General features: G+C 43.0%; 1 protein-coding gene across 1 annotated transcript in view; it reads left to right on the top strand.

The window, feature by feature from the left end:
* Window positions 1–17023, top strand: part of NSG2 (neuronal vesicle trafficking associated 2) — a 42225-nt gene that overhangs the window by 2281 nt on the left and 22921 nt on the right. The window contains exon 3 of the mRNA XM_043521148.1: window positions 10645–10764. Within this exon, the coding sequence (XP_043377083.1) occupies window positions 10645–10764 (120 nt within the window). The remainder of the gene's footprint in view (window positions 1–10644; window positions 10765–17023) is intronic.

Below are 17023 nucleotides of genomic sequence, written 5' to 3'. Positions count from 1 at the left end.
CAAAATAGGGATAATGGGCTTGACTCTCCTTCCACTTGTGCCAGTGTCAATGCACCAGTGTCAAGTAAGAGTAACATAACTGAAATCAATAAAGTGATACTGATCTGAACTGGTGTAAATGAGGGGATAAACTGGCTCTTTACCTCTAGTTCTGATAATCTGAAAATTAATTAAAAAATAACTAAAAAAGATTAACATGATTTATCAGAAATGTCTGAGAGGCTCTAGGGGAAATCAAGGATGCATAAGATGCATTATTTTGATGCTACCACAAAGCAGCCAGTCAAGTTTAGGCATTAATTGCCATACAGTGTGGGGTTTAAATCACTCAGGTAGTGGCTACCACCTGTAAAATTAAAAAACAACATTAAAACTGGTGGATTGATAATCAAAACTCTGATGATTACCATATTACAGTTGTCTGTTGGTGAAAACCCATTGTAATGTATTGGTCTAAATGGATTCCCAGGCCATCTTTCTGTTTAAATGAATGTGCCGATACTGTGTATTCGTCTCCATGCACATGTAGTTACTACACTTGTTAGTTGTGGCTCATACCTCTATGTCTTTGGTCCTACCCTTGTCTGAGGGCTGGAGCACCTGCCAAAGGACAAAGGCCCTGATCCAAAGCCCATTGAAATCAATGCTATTGGCTTCTATGGACCCTGAGACAGCTTTTAGGTGTATTAGAGCAGGAGTTAGCAGTAACAGAAAATCTGTTATAAAAAAGGAGAAGGTGCTAAAAATCCCCAACAATCCTTGTTACTTTATTATTTATAGGACAAATCCCGAAGGGTGAAAGTCACTCCATGGCAGAGGGCCTTTGTAAGGCCCTATTAATCAGCTGAACCTAAGTGGTATGGGTGAATTTCACCTTACTTAGTGTTTGCGCAAGCAAAACTCTCACTGACTTCAGTGAGACATTGAGCCTGAGGAAGGACCTTGGGTTGGCCTATATGTATGTTAGAATTTGTTTTGCAATCAGGGAGCAGGAATGTTTTCCATTTTATTTTAAAGGGAATTTTACTTTCTGTCTGTAACAGACACAGTCCTGCCAGCTGTGGATTATGGCTTCTGAGAGTAAGAACAGGAACCAGGCTGGCTTTTGATGACTCTTAAATGAGTGGTCAAAGGGGTCAAAACTAGTGTGTGGTGGGGGCTTGTGCAACAACAGACAAAAAGTCACTGTTCTCCTCTTCTTAAGCGTAAATCAGTTGCTGCTTATTTTTAACCACAAGGAGCAGTGTTCTAGACGCCTGCCTTAATATGTTTTCCCATCAGCGCCATTAATCACTACTCTGTTGCCAGTGTAACAGAGAAGGATATGTTTTGGCATCTTTCCTTTAAGTGAAGTCCTGAAAAATCTCTTTGGTTACTAAGCTCACCTGCTAAAAGCTCTCCTTCCTGAGCTGAGCTAGGATACTACAGTTATTCTTATGTAGGGCACCACAGGTTGTAAGGCTGGCCCTGCGCTTAGGTCATTGTGCACAGCTTGCAGGAAATTGAGGCTATTTTCAAAGCTGATGAGGGGATTTGGGCACCCAACCCTGTTCAGACCAAGACTGGAAGAATTAGCCATGCATTAGCCAAAGATAAGTTATTGAGCTCAATACCGGGCTAATTGGATGAAATTCTATGGCCTGTGTGACACAGGAGGTCAGATTTGATAGTCCCTCGTGGCCTACAATCTGTAACTCCATGAATTTCTTTCCCTCCCAAATTCAAAGGGTATCATGGTTTTGTGGGACTACATAGGTCAGCTCTGATGCTGGAAGAAACCTTTCTCCTTGGCAGGAGCAGTACATTTTATTTATTTGTCTTGCCAATACCAAGGCCTCTCAGCGTGAGAGAATCTCCATTATTAATAATCCTGGGAAGTAGTATTTTAAATTTTCATGATCTGCACTTTGCAGCACCTGAACTGTAATATATTACATGTGCCTTGGCAGCGAAGTGGGAATTACATGAGGGCTGTGTGTCCTTTTCTAAATGAATAATTTAAAGTTTTCACAATGCCAGTTATGTTAAATATTATTACTCATTTCTTTGGGGAAAATGCAGAGCTTAAGCGCAAATATAAAGTGGCAATAAATGATATTACATTTATCCAGGGAAAGAAAAGACTTGAAATTCATATCAGTTCATTTTCAGAAACTCCTACTTCATCCTTTTACAGGAAAATCAGATTTTTCAACGTTTCAATAATAAATATAATGTTTTTCCTTGTTACATTTCACCTTTACCCCGGTCCTGCTTAAAGCAAATGGTTTTAAATATTCTTTCTTTCTTTCTTTCTTTCTTTCTTTCTTTCTTTCTTTTTCTTATCAATTGAACATTTGGAATTCCCAGCATTCTCTCTGCTGTTTATTTCCCCCCAGGATGTAGGTAATAGTTTTTAACATGCACACATAGCATCTGATCTGTTGTTCCTCACCTCAATATACCCATAATCTGCCAAAGCCAAAACACAATTATGCACACAAGGCTTGATTCTGGACTCATGGCCGACAAAGATAATTTTGCTTTTGACTCCAGGGGGATGAGGATTAGACCCAACATAGCAGGTACATTTAGATATACACCTCTGTGAGTGTTTTAGTAAAAGACCTCATCGATCAAAATTCTGCTTGTATTCAAGGATGAATATTACCTACAGGAAATGGAACAGCACAGCATATATGGCTCATGCCTACCTACAGTCTCACCATTTTTGAAGGCCCAATAAAAACCCATTCTGGAGGGTTATTATTGATAGGTGTCATAGAAGAAATGTGTTTTAAGGAGGGATTTGAATGAAGAGTGAGAGGGTGATTGGTATGCATGCACAGTATCCAAACATGTATGCTTCATGAAAAGATGTACAAAGATAAGAGAAGGGAGAAGAGTCATTTAGGAAGGAGATTTTGGCAGAACCTTGGTAGCAGGAAGAGGAGTAGGAGAAGCGGGGGGCAGAGATGTCTGTAGGAACTGTGTGTTGCAGGACAGGAGCAGGTGCAGGAGACATTGCAATGCTTGAACAAGGTGTGAAAGGTGATAGGAAACCAGAAAAAAAGAGAAGACTCTGAGGTGACCTAACAGAGATTTCAGATTATTGAATCAATTGAGAAGTGACATTTTTCAGACTGGTCAAGATGTCAAAAATTAGGGGGAAATAATTCAAATATTAGGAAATGAGATGTAAACAGAGAATTTAAGATGAACTAAATTACACAAAAGTTTCTATGGAATAATGGCCATTTGTCCTCTACATAGAAACAGGGCCTTGAAAATCAGTGAATTTGAGCTCACAGAATTCCCTAAACAATGTTCCATTTGAGGAGCAGAATTTATTGCTTCTGGAATGGGCAGGAGACTTGGCCTTCCGAAGCCACAGACTGCTTGATATCTGCAGAGAATACCCATGGATCATTGGCATGGAGTCTCAGTACCCCCCACGCTGCTTCCAAGCCTTCGCCACCACACACAGAATAGCTTCATTAGGAATTGTGATCCCATTAGCTCCTGTAACTCATATTGCCAAATGAGACTCTTTGTCCCTTTCTAGCGGCTGATCTTTATAAGAGGCTAATGAGGATGCTGCAGCTGCCAGCCAGTGGACTTGGTCCTTTAGCTCAAGAGGCAGAGACTCATGCTTTTAGTGGGAGAGTTCCTGGGTTTAATCTCTGCTGGTGACCCACGGTGAGCACTATCCATAATCTTACCATGCCCTGCCATAAAATCCTCCTTTATTTCAATGTGTGGAGGGTGACCTTACACTGCAGTATTCTGATCAGATTAAGGGGGGGCCATGCTGGTGAGAGTCTCCGTCTCCCTGGTCTAACTTCCTAGTCCCTTATTCCACAACATACCAAAGACTTCCTTGTGCTCAGATGGAGTGTGCCTTGGAGCCATTGCTATCCCATAATGTGCCACTGTCCGAGCTCAGCTCCACTTAGCTTTCCATAGTGGGGGAACCTGAGAGAACATGGGGCGTTTTGAGTAGCAGTGTGGTCAAGTAGGTAGAGCATGGGCCTGAGAGTCATGAGAGCTGGTTTCTCTTCCTGTCTCAACCATTGACTTGCTGATGTGACTCAGCAAACCACTTCCCCTTCTCTGTTTCTGATTCCCAATCTGCACGATAAGGAGAATGATTTATGTGCTGTTATGTAAAGGTCTATGGATGAAGAGCATGACCGGCCTGTTGAGCATTATTATTATACATTGCTGAGTGAAGGTGATTGAAGCAATAGTCTTAGGCTCTGGTCCATCAAAGCACTTAAGGATATGTTTAACTTTGGACATTTGAGTAACCCCATTGACATTAATAGGACTACTTATATGTAGTAAGCACATGCTTAAGTACTTTGCTAGAGTGGGGCCTTAAAGACTGCAAGAGATAGCTAGACTTGTTTCTGGAGAAGGGGGTGGGTTGTGGAAGACAGGATCCAACGAAAGAGAAGTGCTTACATGTTGGATTAGGCAGCTTTCTCCTCTTCCTAAAATGTCTTACAACATATTTCCAAACTTCATTTTGGAAGAGGCGTTCACAGGACGATTCTTCCATGGACACGAAGTGAAGCAAACACAGAATACCTTATTTCTGTCCTCTTTATTGTCTTTGCTATAAAAAGCATCGTCCCTGTTTAGATGAAAGGTGGGGCCTGGCCGGGAAATGTAGTAAGGAGTCCGTAAACAAGTTATAGCAGCAGTATCATTTTGCATAAATATCCCCTGAGTAGGCATTTGTCCAGACTCCACCTAGGGCACAGGGCTTGGAAGGGTCACAAAGCCTATAGTATAGCCAGCAGTAAAGCTATACTCTGCAAGATTTCGGTGGGATGAACACAGTGTGTGAAGTTAAGCACATTCGTTAGTCTTTGCGAGATTGGGGCCTAGGTGAACACACACAAAGGCTGACAAATGTTAAATGGTACTTATTCAGCAATCACAGAGGCTAAACTGATCCCACTGATTGATAGGCTGAAAATTATTTTTCAGTATGACATTGATGTGCATGTTGCTTTACAAAATGAATAAACATGGATCCTTTGCTCCCAAACAGCTTCAGCCCAGATCCTCAAAGGAGCTTAGGTGCCTAACTCCCATTGACTCCCGTTGATTTAAATGGGAATTAAGTGCCTAAATACCTTTGAGAATCTGGGCCTTAGTCTAAAATGCTGATCTGCAAGCACAGACCCTTGTGACCAGGCTGAGTCCCACTGAAGTCAAGGCCAGAATGGCAGGAGGAGGAGATGAGAACATAGGGAGGCATGTGCAAAGGAAAAATGAGAGACAGGATGGTGTGGCTTTATGGGTCACTCGGGAGACTAATGCACATTGGCAGGGTGCAGTGAAGACATTTATTTCTCTAGCTAAATGAGATTTTGAGTGAATGATTGCTTGTATTATAAATGCACAAAGGGCCATAGTTAAGAAACCTCCTAAAAGAGTGGTAACCCAGTGCAGGGCAATGTTCTCTAGGGAAGTTGCCTTCCTCATAACAGATCATTTCCTTTGTAACTTCACCAGAAAGAAGCAAGTAGGGAGCCTGGGAATTTCTTTTGCTTCATTTTGTATTGAGATTAAATACACATTGGAGCCCAATTCTCGATTCCCTTATATTGGTGTCAGTTAGGAGTAACGGTTGCAGTCAGTGGAGCCACACTGTTGTAAAATGAGTGAGGGAAGAATGAGGCCCTCTGTATTTTCTCTGTTAAATAACAAATAACCGGTGAGATGTATGGTTCCTCATTTTTAATTCAAACAATGGGATCCTGGTCTTATGAAGGAGCTGCTTCAGGACATTTAAAAATAAATGATCTCTGATAACTGTATTGGTTGTGGAGGTTCCTCTCTGGGGATTTTTTTATTATGTAGTCCCACAGCCATTCGGCAGTAGATTCTTAGAGTCTACTGCCATTTAGAGAGAGAGAGAGAGAGAGAGAGGGTGTGTTCAACTAGCAAAAATTATATAAAAAAAATCACAAAGAATTTTGAATAAACAAAAAACAATCCATTTCTAAACCAGCAGAATGAAAATGATTTTCCATTTCTTTGTGAAAAATCGGTACCGTGTTTCGACCAGCTGTAGTTTAGACCTGCTCCAAAGACATCACTATAGAGCTCACCTTTCAGAAGTGGTGTGCCGAGTCTTCATTTATTCACTTTAATTTAAGGTTTTGCGTGCCAGTAATACATTTTAATGTTTTTTAGAAGGTCTCTCTCTATAAGTCTATATATTATATAATTAAACTATTGTTGTATGTAAAGTAAACAAGGTTTTCAAAGTGTTTAAGAAGCTTTATTTAAAATTAAATTAAAATACTGATCTTACGCTGCTGGCCCGCTCAGCCTGCTGCCAGCCTGGGGTTCCGTTCACCTAGGCTGGCAGCGGGCTGAGCGGGGCCTGCGGCCGGGACCCCAGCTGGCAAGGGGCCGGCAGCCAGAACCCCAGACCGGCAGTGGGCTGATTGGGGCCGGCAGCTTGGACCCCAGACCAGCAGTGGGCTGAGTGGCTCAGCCTGCTGCCACTCAGCCCGCTGCCGGCCTGGGGTTCCGTCCACCGGCTCCTGCCAGCCAGGGTCCTGGCTGCCAGGCCCGCTCAGCCCGCTGCCGGTCTGGGGTCTGCCCACATACAGTGGGTACCTACCTTCTCCCTGGTTCTAGCCATTCTCTTCCTCTCTCTCTGCACTGAGCTGAGGGTGGGAGTGCACTGAGCACAGGGCTGGGGGTGAAGGAGCAGGCTGGGGTGTAGGGTCTGGCCAGGAGCTAAAATGAGGGAGGGGGCTCAGGGTTGGGGCAGGAGGCTTGGGTGTGGAGTGCTTACCTGGGCAGCTCCCATTTGGTGCAAGGGGTGTAGGTGGGAATGTGTGTGGGGTGTGTGTGTTCAGGAGCTCCCGTTTGGTGCTCAGGGTGGGGGTGGAAATGTGGGGGGTGCAAGAGTCAGGGCATGGGGTGGGGGGGCTGGGTATGTGGGGGGGTGCAGGGGTCAGGGCAGAAGGCTGGGTGTGTGTGAGGGGGTGCAGGGATCAGGGCAGAGGGCTGGGAGTGTGTGGGGAGGCGCAGGGGTCAGGGCAGAGGGCTGTGTGTGTGTGAGGGGGGTGCAGGGGTCAGGGCAGAGGGCTGGGGTGTGTGTGGAAGGGTCTGGGCAGAGGGCTGGGTGTGTGTGAGGGGCGCAGGGTTCAGGGCAGAGGGCTGGGAGTGTGTGGGGAGGCGCAGGGGTCAGGGCAGAGGGCTGTGTGTGTGTGAGGGGGGTGCAGGGGTCAGGGCAGAGGGCTGGGGTGTGTGTGGAAGGGTCTGGGCAGAGGGCTGGGTGTGTGTGAGGGGCGCAGGGTTCAGGGCAGAAGGCTGGGTGTGTGTGAGGGGGGTGCAGGGGTCAGGGCAGAGGGCTGGGGTGTGTGTGGAAGGGTCTGGGCAGAGGGCTGGGAGCACCCCCACAACCCTAGCCCACACCCCCTTGCCCAGAGCAGCTCACGGCAGGGGGCTGGAGGAGATATGTGCTGATTCCACCCCCCTTCCCCAAGGCCCTGTCCCCACCTCCTCTCCGCCTCCTCCCTGGGGCAGCAAGCATGCTGCAGCTTCACTTCTCCCCCTCTCTCGCAAGGGCCATCAGCTGATCAGCGGCAGGGAGGGAGCGGAGGAGGGGCAGGAACCCAGCCCGCTGGGGGAAGAGGCGGGGGAGGGGGGACCTTGCCTGCCCTGCACTAGCAGCCGGCAGGACCAAGCTTCTTCACTCTGCCCCAACGGGGGGCAGGACGGAGAAGAGCGGGCCAGGGCGGGCAGGATTTTGAATGGCTCGCTGCTGCCTGCCGGGTTCCCGGTCTGGGCTCGGCAGCGGGTGAGCGGGGCTGGCGGCTGGGACCCGGCAGGCTGCAGCGTGCCATTAAACATCAGCTCGAGTGCCATAGGTTGCCGACCCCTGCAATAGAGAGAGCCATATTAGGCAGCAGTTGGTAGGGTCTGTGGGAGGATTTCCCTACCACCTGATGGAGCTCGTTCCTATAGCTGGATACTGCTTATCTAACCCCAACTGGGTGATTTTTTACCTGAGTGACTGGGCTGTTGGTGAACAAGGGGTTAACGTCAGCTCAATGCTCAGCACCCCTTGCATTGGCTTTATGAATGGCTGTTTAGGAATAGAGTGGGGAGATTACTGTTATAATTGTAGGATCCACACTAAGCCTCTGTCTTTTTTCTGCCCAGTCATTTCACCAGTTGCCTAATCAAGATACTTTTGGAGAGCAAATACTTGGCCTTCGGAATGTACCAGATTGTATGTAATAGAAGAGCAGTCCTAAATGCTTCTGTTACATCTCTATCACACCCCTGCAAATTAATCTGATCAGTGGAGCAATTAGGGCCCCATCCACACAAAGGTTTAACTGCTAGAGCAACCAGCGAAAGGGGCTCAAGTAGTTTCTCTGATAACTGGGGACTGGGATTTTTTTTCTCCCTCCTCCTGAGAAGATTGTTACAAAATACTACAATGGACTGTTCAGTAGGTAGTATGGGCCTGGCTAGATTTATTTTCAATATCACTCTTCATTCCTGGTTGTAGCTAGCACAGTTAAACCCTTATTATGGAGAGGTCCTAGGTTGAAGTAAAGCCGGGAGGGGAGTAAGAAAACCAGGGTGAATTACAAATGTGCAGGAAAAAATATAAATTATACATAGAAGCAAGTAAGATTCTTAATATTTTATTTTCTAGCTTTATAGCTCTGCATTGAGGCCTACTGTCAGAGCATAAGGGAAAACCCTCTTACCTATCATTATGGAATTTATCTACATACAAGATCTACGTTAAACAACTGAAAGGAATTTGAAAGAAGTCAAAGGGATTAAATTGGAAACAAATCAGAAACTGTGGAAAGAAAATGAACACTGTTGCATTACTTCTGCATTGCTGTCTGCAATTACATGAAAAAATATACACGGCTAGAAACAGCAGCGTAGAGGGGATCTGGGTATTGTGGACGGTTGGTTTAAAAATAGAACAAAAGGTATTTTCTGAGCACTAGTGTGCAGGTGCTTACAGGTAGTACTCTATCATCTACTGTACAGGCTTTACAAAGGATGAAGAGGAAGAGTGGAGAGTTAGGGCCCAGTCTGGTATGGGTTTGAGCATTCTCAGCTCTGTTCTGGCCAAATCCTGAGATCCTTACTTATTTCTAACTCCACTCTTACTCAGGCAAATTCACACTAACTTCAGTGTGAGTTTTGCCTGAGTGATAACTGAGTAAGGACCACACAGGATTAGACCCTTACTCTACTCTCCACTGCATAGAAGATGCAGTGTCACTTCAAACCTGCCAGGCCAAATTCGCCCCTGGTGTTGCTTCACTAACGTTAGCGTAGCGCTGCCAGGACTCAGTTTGGGCTCACTATATTCTAAAAGGCTATTTTAATATAAATGTGTTTGAATCACTTCTTCTGACTCTTTTAAAGGCTATTGCGATTGCTACTGTAACAAATAATATGGAAAGGGATATTATTCAAGGGTTTAAATATTAGCTATTAAAGCTACGTGCTTTGCATTTGAACCCACAGGGTGGTTTCCTCCTCCTCCTCCAAGTTTCACATGCTTTAAGTGCAGAAGGAGAATCCTAGGGACGCTTCCTGGTCCAAATCAGGCTTGATATTCTTCACTTTACAATTACTGGCCAACTTTCTTCAACAGATTTTTAGGGATCGCCAAGAAATTCCTATACTTTGAATGACCAAGTTCCTCAGAGATCCAGAATTTTGTTCCTCACATGTGTCTTTTGCCTTTTTGTGAAAGCCCTCCCTTTAGAAACTTTATGTGCCATTTCTCTCTCCAATAGTGTTTTAGGTTTTTTTAAAAGGATGGAGGTGACATCTTCTCTCAATAGCTGTCAGGTTTCAGAGTATGTCTCTGTCTGATCTTCTACTGGCAAACTCTAGGTATAGTCAAGTGTTCAGTGTGTAACATTTATTTTGGTGGGTTTAGTACAAAATACTTTATTTATTTATCTAGTTATTCTTCCTAGATTTAGAAATAGGTTCAATAAAGCTCAAAGTTGCAGTGTTATTAATTTGACATTGTCCCTTTAAAAACCTGTAGCTATAGCACCTTGGATTATGACTCACCATTCTTAAAAGCTAAATAGGAACAGGATTGGTCAGCACTTTATGCGAGAACTTTTCAGGAAAAGGTGGAAAGTGATATTGGTGGCTCAGGACCTAATTGTGAGCGCTCAGCGCCTCACAGAATTGGGCTCTTAATAAGTTATGCTCTTCCTTTAGAGGGGCTAATGGGCTATGCTGTTGCAAGTTCTGTTGTTTGGGTGGGATATAAAAGTTATGTTTTTGGTCCTGTGGCTATTAAAGAGCAGAAGTGATAACCTCTATGTCCTAACACAACGTAAGTAATTATATATAGTCCATTGGAACACCTTTTGCAGATTCAATTGGATGTGGTATTCTTTACTGTTGTGTAGTTCTACCATTAAATAGCTAATGTTTCATCTCAGAGGTGGCTGCATTTCAATGAGGGATGAAGTTATTTGATCTAATCTAATCTATTTACCTAGTTCTCAAATTGTATTTGAGAGTGGCCAGTGAAATGGCATGTAGAAAAGCAATTTATTTAGGATAACAAAAATGTCTGCTTTGCATTTAAATCTTAAAAGCGTTGACATTTTTCAGGTGATTGTGAAAACAAGAACAGAATATCAGCCTGACCAGAAGAACAAAGGAAAACTCAGGGTGCCAAAAATTGCTGAATTCACAGTCAGTTTCACTGATGGCGTAACAGAAAGATTAAAGGTAAGAAATGGTCATTGCCTGCTACCTTAAGATGTCAGCTTTATATATTGCAGAATAACTGATACAATGCGACAGTGAAAATATTAAAAATTAATGCTGTACTCACCACTGGGGTCAGAGAGAGCTTTGCCTTTATAAGGATTAGGCTTTCCAGTGTTGTTGTAGCATGTTGATCCTAGAATATTAGAGAGACAAGGTGGGTGAGTTAATATCTTTTATTGGATCAGCTTCTCTTGGTGAGAGAGAGAAACTTTTAGCTTACACCGAGCTGTTCTGTGGGTCTAGATTTAGGCTGTTATTTTCGGAAGGAACACAGAAATAGCCTAGAGAAAGAGTTTTCCTGTCATGGGAAAAATTTTGAAATTTCAAACATTTTTTCCCCTTTTGAATCATGACCAAATGTCAAAATCTCATTCTTTGCAAGCTGACAACCCCAAAATATTTTGGGTTCAGGTCAGTTGAAACATTTTGGTTTTACATTTTCTAAATGTTTTATTTTGATTTTTATCTTTTTAATTAATACTTTAAAAAAATTATAACTAGCTTACATTTTGAAACAAATCACCTTGCACTGAAAAAAATTATTTTCAGTTTCAACACTTTTGAAACTTTTTTCCCAAAATTTGTATAAACAGAAATTTGTCAAAACTGACCCTTTCAGCGAATTGTCATTTTCCATTGAAAAAAATGTCTTGTCAAAAAATGACCAACCAGCTCTACTCACAGCCAAAAAAGAGCCCCGTCTGGTGAGGTACTGAGTGCCCTCAACTTTCCTTGACTGCAGCTGAATTGGGGAGGCTTAGCTCCTCCTAAAATCAGACCCAAAACATGGCACAAAAAACATTAGAGCTGCTCAGAGAAAAGTGAGGAAATATTTGAATTAAGCAATACACACTATGGAATGCAGTCTTAGAAGGTCTGATCCGGTGTCTACTAAGGTCAATTACAGTTTTGTCATTGACTTAAATGGGAACAGGAGCCAGCCTGAAAGGGAGAAGACTTGTGTCTGGTCCAACAGTCCTTGTCCCTGAAAAGCTAGGACTGGGCTTGTAATAATGAAAGACTTTGTTCAATTCCTTGCTGTAGATTTCTGGATGTTACGTTACATGCACTCTCTGCAGTCCATTATTTTGCCCATTTGCACTTGTTTCGGTAAGACACTGAAACATGAGTATCTCAGCAAAGTCTCAAACTAAGAACAATGCAGACTTCAAGTAGCAACACAATTTTGTTACAGCTACCCTCACTACCTCAGGAGACAAATATCACTTTGGACACCCGGTATGTCAAAATGTAATACGCAAAAACATGATCCAGTACAAATCAGTTTAATTGGTCTTTATTGCAGTTTGAGACTTGATGGTTCAGCTTTCTAGAATGTTCAATTTCTTTAACAGCATTTTTGTAAAACACTGTTGAATTGTTTAATTTCTGCTTTTAATCAATTCACCAAGTAGCACACCTGGGTAACTCCATTGATTTGATCTGGGACATTTAAATCCATGACTCATTTTCAAGCGGTCTATGAATAAATGTTAGTGGTCTCATTTTTTCAGGAGGCATGTTGTGCTTTGATCTCAGTTAGTTACATGGGGCCCTATCATGCTGTTGATTTTTACTGCATTGATATTATCAATGACACAATTGCCTAGAACTTTTCATACCCATTTTCCACCAATGGTGCCACTGCAGTGGTCCCAGCAACAGTGTAAATGCTAGTATAAACAGGGCTAGGAGTTTAAAACCCTGGGTCATAGAAACCACAGCATACATATCCCAGTGTGCATTATGAAAACCAGCAGTAGAACTAGATACTGTACCTGGGAAACAGATTTACAGAGGAATAAAATACAGCATCCTGTTTTCAAGATGTGCATTGTGCTAGAGCAGTGGTTCTCAACCTGCGGCCTCTGGGCCTCTTGCAGCCCAATCAGCACAATGCTGTGGCCCATGTGACATCCTCAGGGCCATACAGGTAGTATTGGATGCATAACACATTGTGGGCAACATATGCAGCTCACAATGGTAAATAGGTTGAGAACCATTGTGCTAGAGGCACCTTATAAATGGAATTGTTATCATCACCATAAGTAACTATGTGCTACCATCTATTTAGAGCTCAATCCTGTAGTCCTCAATCTGGAAACAGACAATGCAAGATCAGATTTTAATTCCATCCAAGGATCTGGCCCTAATATTTAAAAAGAAACCAAGAACATTTGATCCTTCTGTTTTACGCAGGTTGGAGGCCCATGATTTATTATAATATATGGTTAAAATTTAGTCCGGCTGAGTGTATAAGTCTTGTTTCATCTTCTCCTGTTATGGGGTTTCTTATTTTTCCAATTACTCTGTCCCCCCAGCCTGCTTCTATAGCTCAGATCCTCCTCTTGAATTTTTTGTGCTCTCATCTTTGTATTTCTGGTCCATCTCTTTCCCTCCCCTTGCCATCTGCTCTTGACCTCTTCCCCACACATAGCATAAGTAGCCTGGCCAAGAGATTGGCCATGGGGAAGCAGGCTGTGATACCAAAGCTCATGTCAGACGCATCGATGTAAATGTCTAAACTGACTTTCCTTTTGCTGCACTGGAGAATTGCTGTGGACCCACAGCTCTTCCCAGGCAGCCAGGCAGTGCAACCGTTTCTTTTTAAAGCTATTTCCTTTCCCCTAAATCCATATGATTTTCATTCTGTACTTTTCACTGTCACTTATTAATCACTCAGTGGATAACACTATAAATATCTACCCACCTGTTTTTCATGAGGCTTCCACATATTGTATTAGGTTTGTGGTATTATTTCCTAACCAAAATGAGCTGAGATAATAGATTGTATTTTATTGCTTTTGTACTGGATTTTTTTCTGTTATGCTTCATTTTTACATGGATGCATATTTTAGGAAAGTTATTAAAAATACCTCCCTCTGGTTATAGGCAGGTCTATTATCTGATACTGATGAAATCATTTTGCATTTGCTTTCTGTAAGAGGAAAGCACAGTAAATGCTTAACTTTTATTATCTCAGTTTTGGCTTCATTTTTAAAACCTTTTTTTTTTAAATTTTTTTATTTAAAGACCATATAAATGAGATCATCATTTTCTGTTACTGGCTAGTTGCTCTGTACAGCATTCCAGCGAGTGATGCGTTGGAAATATCATCCACATGTTCTCATTAATGGGCAAATTAAAATTAGAGTATTTGTATATATGTGAACCAGATCCTCAGGTGTAAAACTTGAGCAGAATCTGGCCATATGTATTCTAGACCAAATGAGTCATCCCATTGATTTCAACAGGATGAATGGGGTGGGGAAGGTGAGCGAGCTGTGGGTCAACAGCTGATGTGTGTGAGTGGGGTGGAGGTGATGAGACAAGAAGGTAACCAGGCGATTGATCTCCTAATGCTCATGTACATGTCATTTTACTGTTGGATTAGGCACTCGGTAAATCAGGCGTCCTCTTTAAAGGATAAGAAATGAGGTGTTTTGCTTCCTGCTTTCCCCCCTAAGGGCAGTATTATCATCAGTTCGGCCAGAAATAAATGTTGTGATAATAAGACAAAGTGAGACTCTGCCATTAATAACCATGAGTGGGAAGAAGCTGCTGGGATTCTATGTGTATGATTGTTACCCACCTGCTGCTGCTGCTTCTCTCTCTGCCTGTTAATGTTCCTTATCTAGTGCAGGGGTTCTCACAACACATCGTTTGGTGGCCTCAGAGTGCAGCCACTAACTCTTGCTGGTCGCCGCGCGGACAATTTTTCCTAAAATACTTAACTTTAGGAAAAACAAATAAATATGCACATCTACATGTCCAAGTCACTGTAATTTATTTCTGTAGGGTTTTTTCAGACGCAGTAATAAAAGTAACTTACAGTTGTCTCTATTCTTTACTGGACCTAATCAGAATAGAAACACAATTAAGGCGCTTTGCATGTTCTTGTCTTTTTGTTGCTGTTTCTTTTGCTTTTTTGGTTGTGCTTTTTTCTTCTTCTAAGACTTGCTGGCTGGTAAGTCTTCGGCTGTGAAAAGTGATATTTGTATGTTTGTTCATATCACTTTTCATACCAGACTTACGCAGCCCCATCAAGCCCCGGGACAAATTTAAGTCCTGAATGGGGAGGTGGGCAGGGAGGCAGCAGGGCCCAAGGATGATGGCGGGGGTGGTGAGCCTGGAACCTGAGCCTGCCACCGCATGGACAGAGCCTGAAGCCCCGTGGCCAAAGCCAGCCTCCCCTACCCTGGGAAAGTGGGGAATTCACCAGCTGCCTTCACCTCCAGAGTTTTTCTCTATGGAGGAGGCAGGGCCCAACTGCTGCTGGTGGCCCTGGGAGAGGGGCCACTGCTTTGCACCTGCCCTATCACAGCCCAGATGACTGTGGCCACAAGGAAAGGCCCTGGTGGCCACCTGCGGCCACAGTGGTCGCATTTGAGAAACACTGATCGAGTGTGTCAACTCCTTTCTCTGTGTTAAATTCCTCTCCGCCTTTGGTCACTTTGGTACAGGAAAGTTCACAGGGAAAGGAGGAGGTTTTCCGAAGGGTTTCATTTTCTCCAAGCCATGTGGTTATATCACAGAGAACTTTTCCCCTTCTCTGGGGAAGTTTCAGGACCTTGTGTACATGAGGAGTCGAATCCTCAGATGCTGTTTATTTTCCCTTACTGGATATCTTTTATTGAAGATGATAATAAATTATTAGACAACCTTCCAACATGAGCCTGCCAAAGTCAGAATCGAAGCTTATATATGTGTATCTTTCATCCATCTAGAACAGTACAGATCTGATCTCTTTAATTATCATAAAGTCTGACAGCAGCAACTGTCCCCGGGCGATGATTCTTATTTCAGTCTTACCTCTTCCTGGAATTTTAGATAGTTTCTGCAACTTGTCACTTCTAATATATGAGATTGTGTTTCTTTATAGCTCAGTACAGTGTGTCCTGGAACTTTGACCAATTAGGCTTATTCTTCAGCTAGATGAGTCATCTCATCCATAGTTTGACAAATGTTTAAATAGCTATGTGTAGACAGGTTACAAGAAAATGATGTTAAAATAACATTAAGCTAGAGCCGTCTATACACAAAAGGAATTTCTTTCCTTATTTTATCCCTCGCCCCTCCAGAGATGAAATGACAAAATGTTTCTAAGCCAGTTGGCAGTGGTTTATGTGTCCTATCCCTTCTGGGCTGATATACATTTCCAGAGTGCCTCTCTAGGAAGTTTTTGAACTTGTTTAGGCTGTTTTCCTCTCACTCTGTGATATTGAGGTATTCCCAGCCCTCCATGAGATCCGACAGGTCCATCAACAAGGGGTGGGGTGAGGTTATAGTGATTACTTTGAAATACATAGCAGTTATTTGCCATGCTGTCAGGATTGTGCTTATTACTATCCCTTTTGTTAGGTAACAAAGCCATGGTGCAGTAGATAAGATCTGGTAGTTAAATGTATGATCATAGAGGTGCCTTAAGGCCCTGCCAAGACAGTGTATTCCTTTCTGGAGAGTCAGAATGGATCCAAGCCTAGGTATATCAGGTGAGGCCCACCTCTTCTATAGGCTATGACATTTCAGATGATGGCTTTTGAGAACAAGCTGGTGATGTGCTAATATTGTACAGTAATTCTGAAGTGGCCATGTTAGCATCTTTCTGTGAAACTCAGGACATGTCAAATGCTTTTCTGATTTCAGGGCACATTATTCTTTGAAGGTTTTTGACTGTTCGGAAGGGCATTGTCTCCAAGGGTTACCTTTGCCTTTCTACATTTTCAACCTTCCAGTTAATATAGAAGCCTCTGATCCAGTTACTGTTTGTACCCCATCTCCTCTCTCCCTTATTACAAACAAGTAATTTCACTGTGTGACCAGTGTGACTTCAGTAATCACTAAACTCTGTAAAAGCTATGGAGCACTGGCCTTCATAGCTGAGTGGTTTAGTGCATCAGTTGCGGTGATGGACTGTAGATACGATCTATTGCAAGACTTCCACATTTCTTTGCTTTTTATGGATCCTCCTCTTGAGAAAGCTAAATTCATTGGTCTCCGGACATTGAAGTAATAAAACCACACTCTTGTATCTAACAGAACAAGACTGAGAGTGGATGGATAGGGGAGAAATTAAGATATTTCAGATGTTGTTTTCTTGTGAGCAATTTATCTAGCTGGAAAATCAGTTGCACGTATTGATCGTTGCTTCACTAAACAAGATTGGAAACTTCACCCTTTGCTATAAGGCAGTGAGATCCATTTTCAGAGTCACTGG

The sequence above is a fragment of the Chelonia mydas genome, chromosome 8, assembly GCF_015237465.2.
Source record: "Chelonia mydas isolate rCheMyd1 chromosome 8, rCheMyd1.pri.v2, whole genome shotgun sequence".
In the NCBI taxonomy this organism is placed as follows: Eukaryota; Metazoa; Chordata; order Testudines; family Cheloniidae; genus Chelonia; species Chelonia mydas.
Note: the sequence above shows the minus strand (reverse complement) of the source record. Positions and strands in the feature narration are given on the sequence as shown.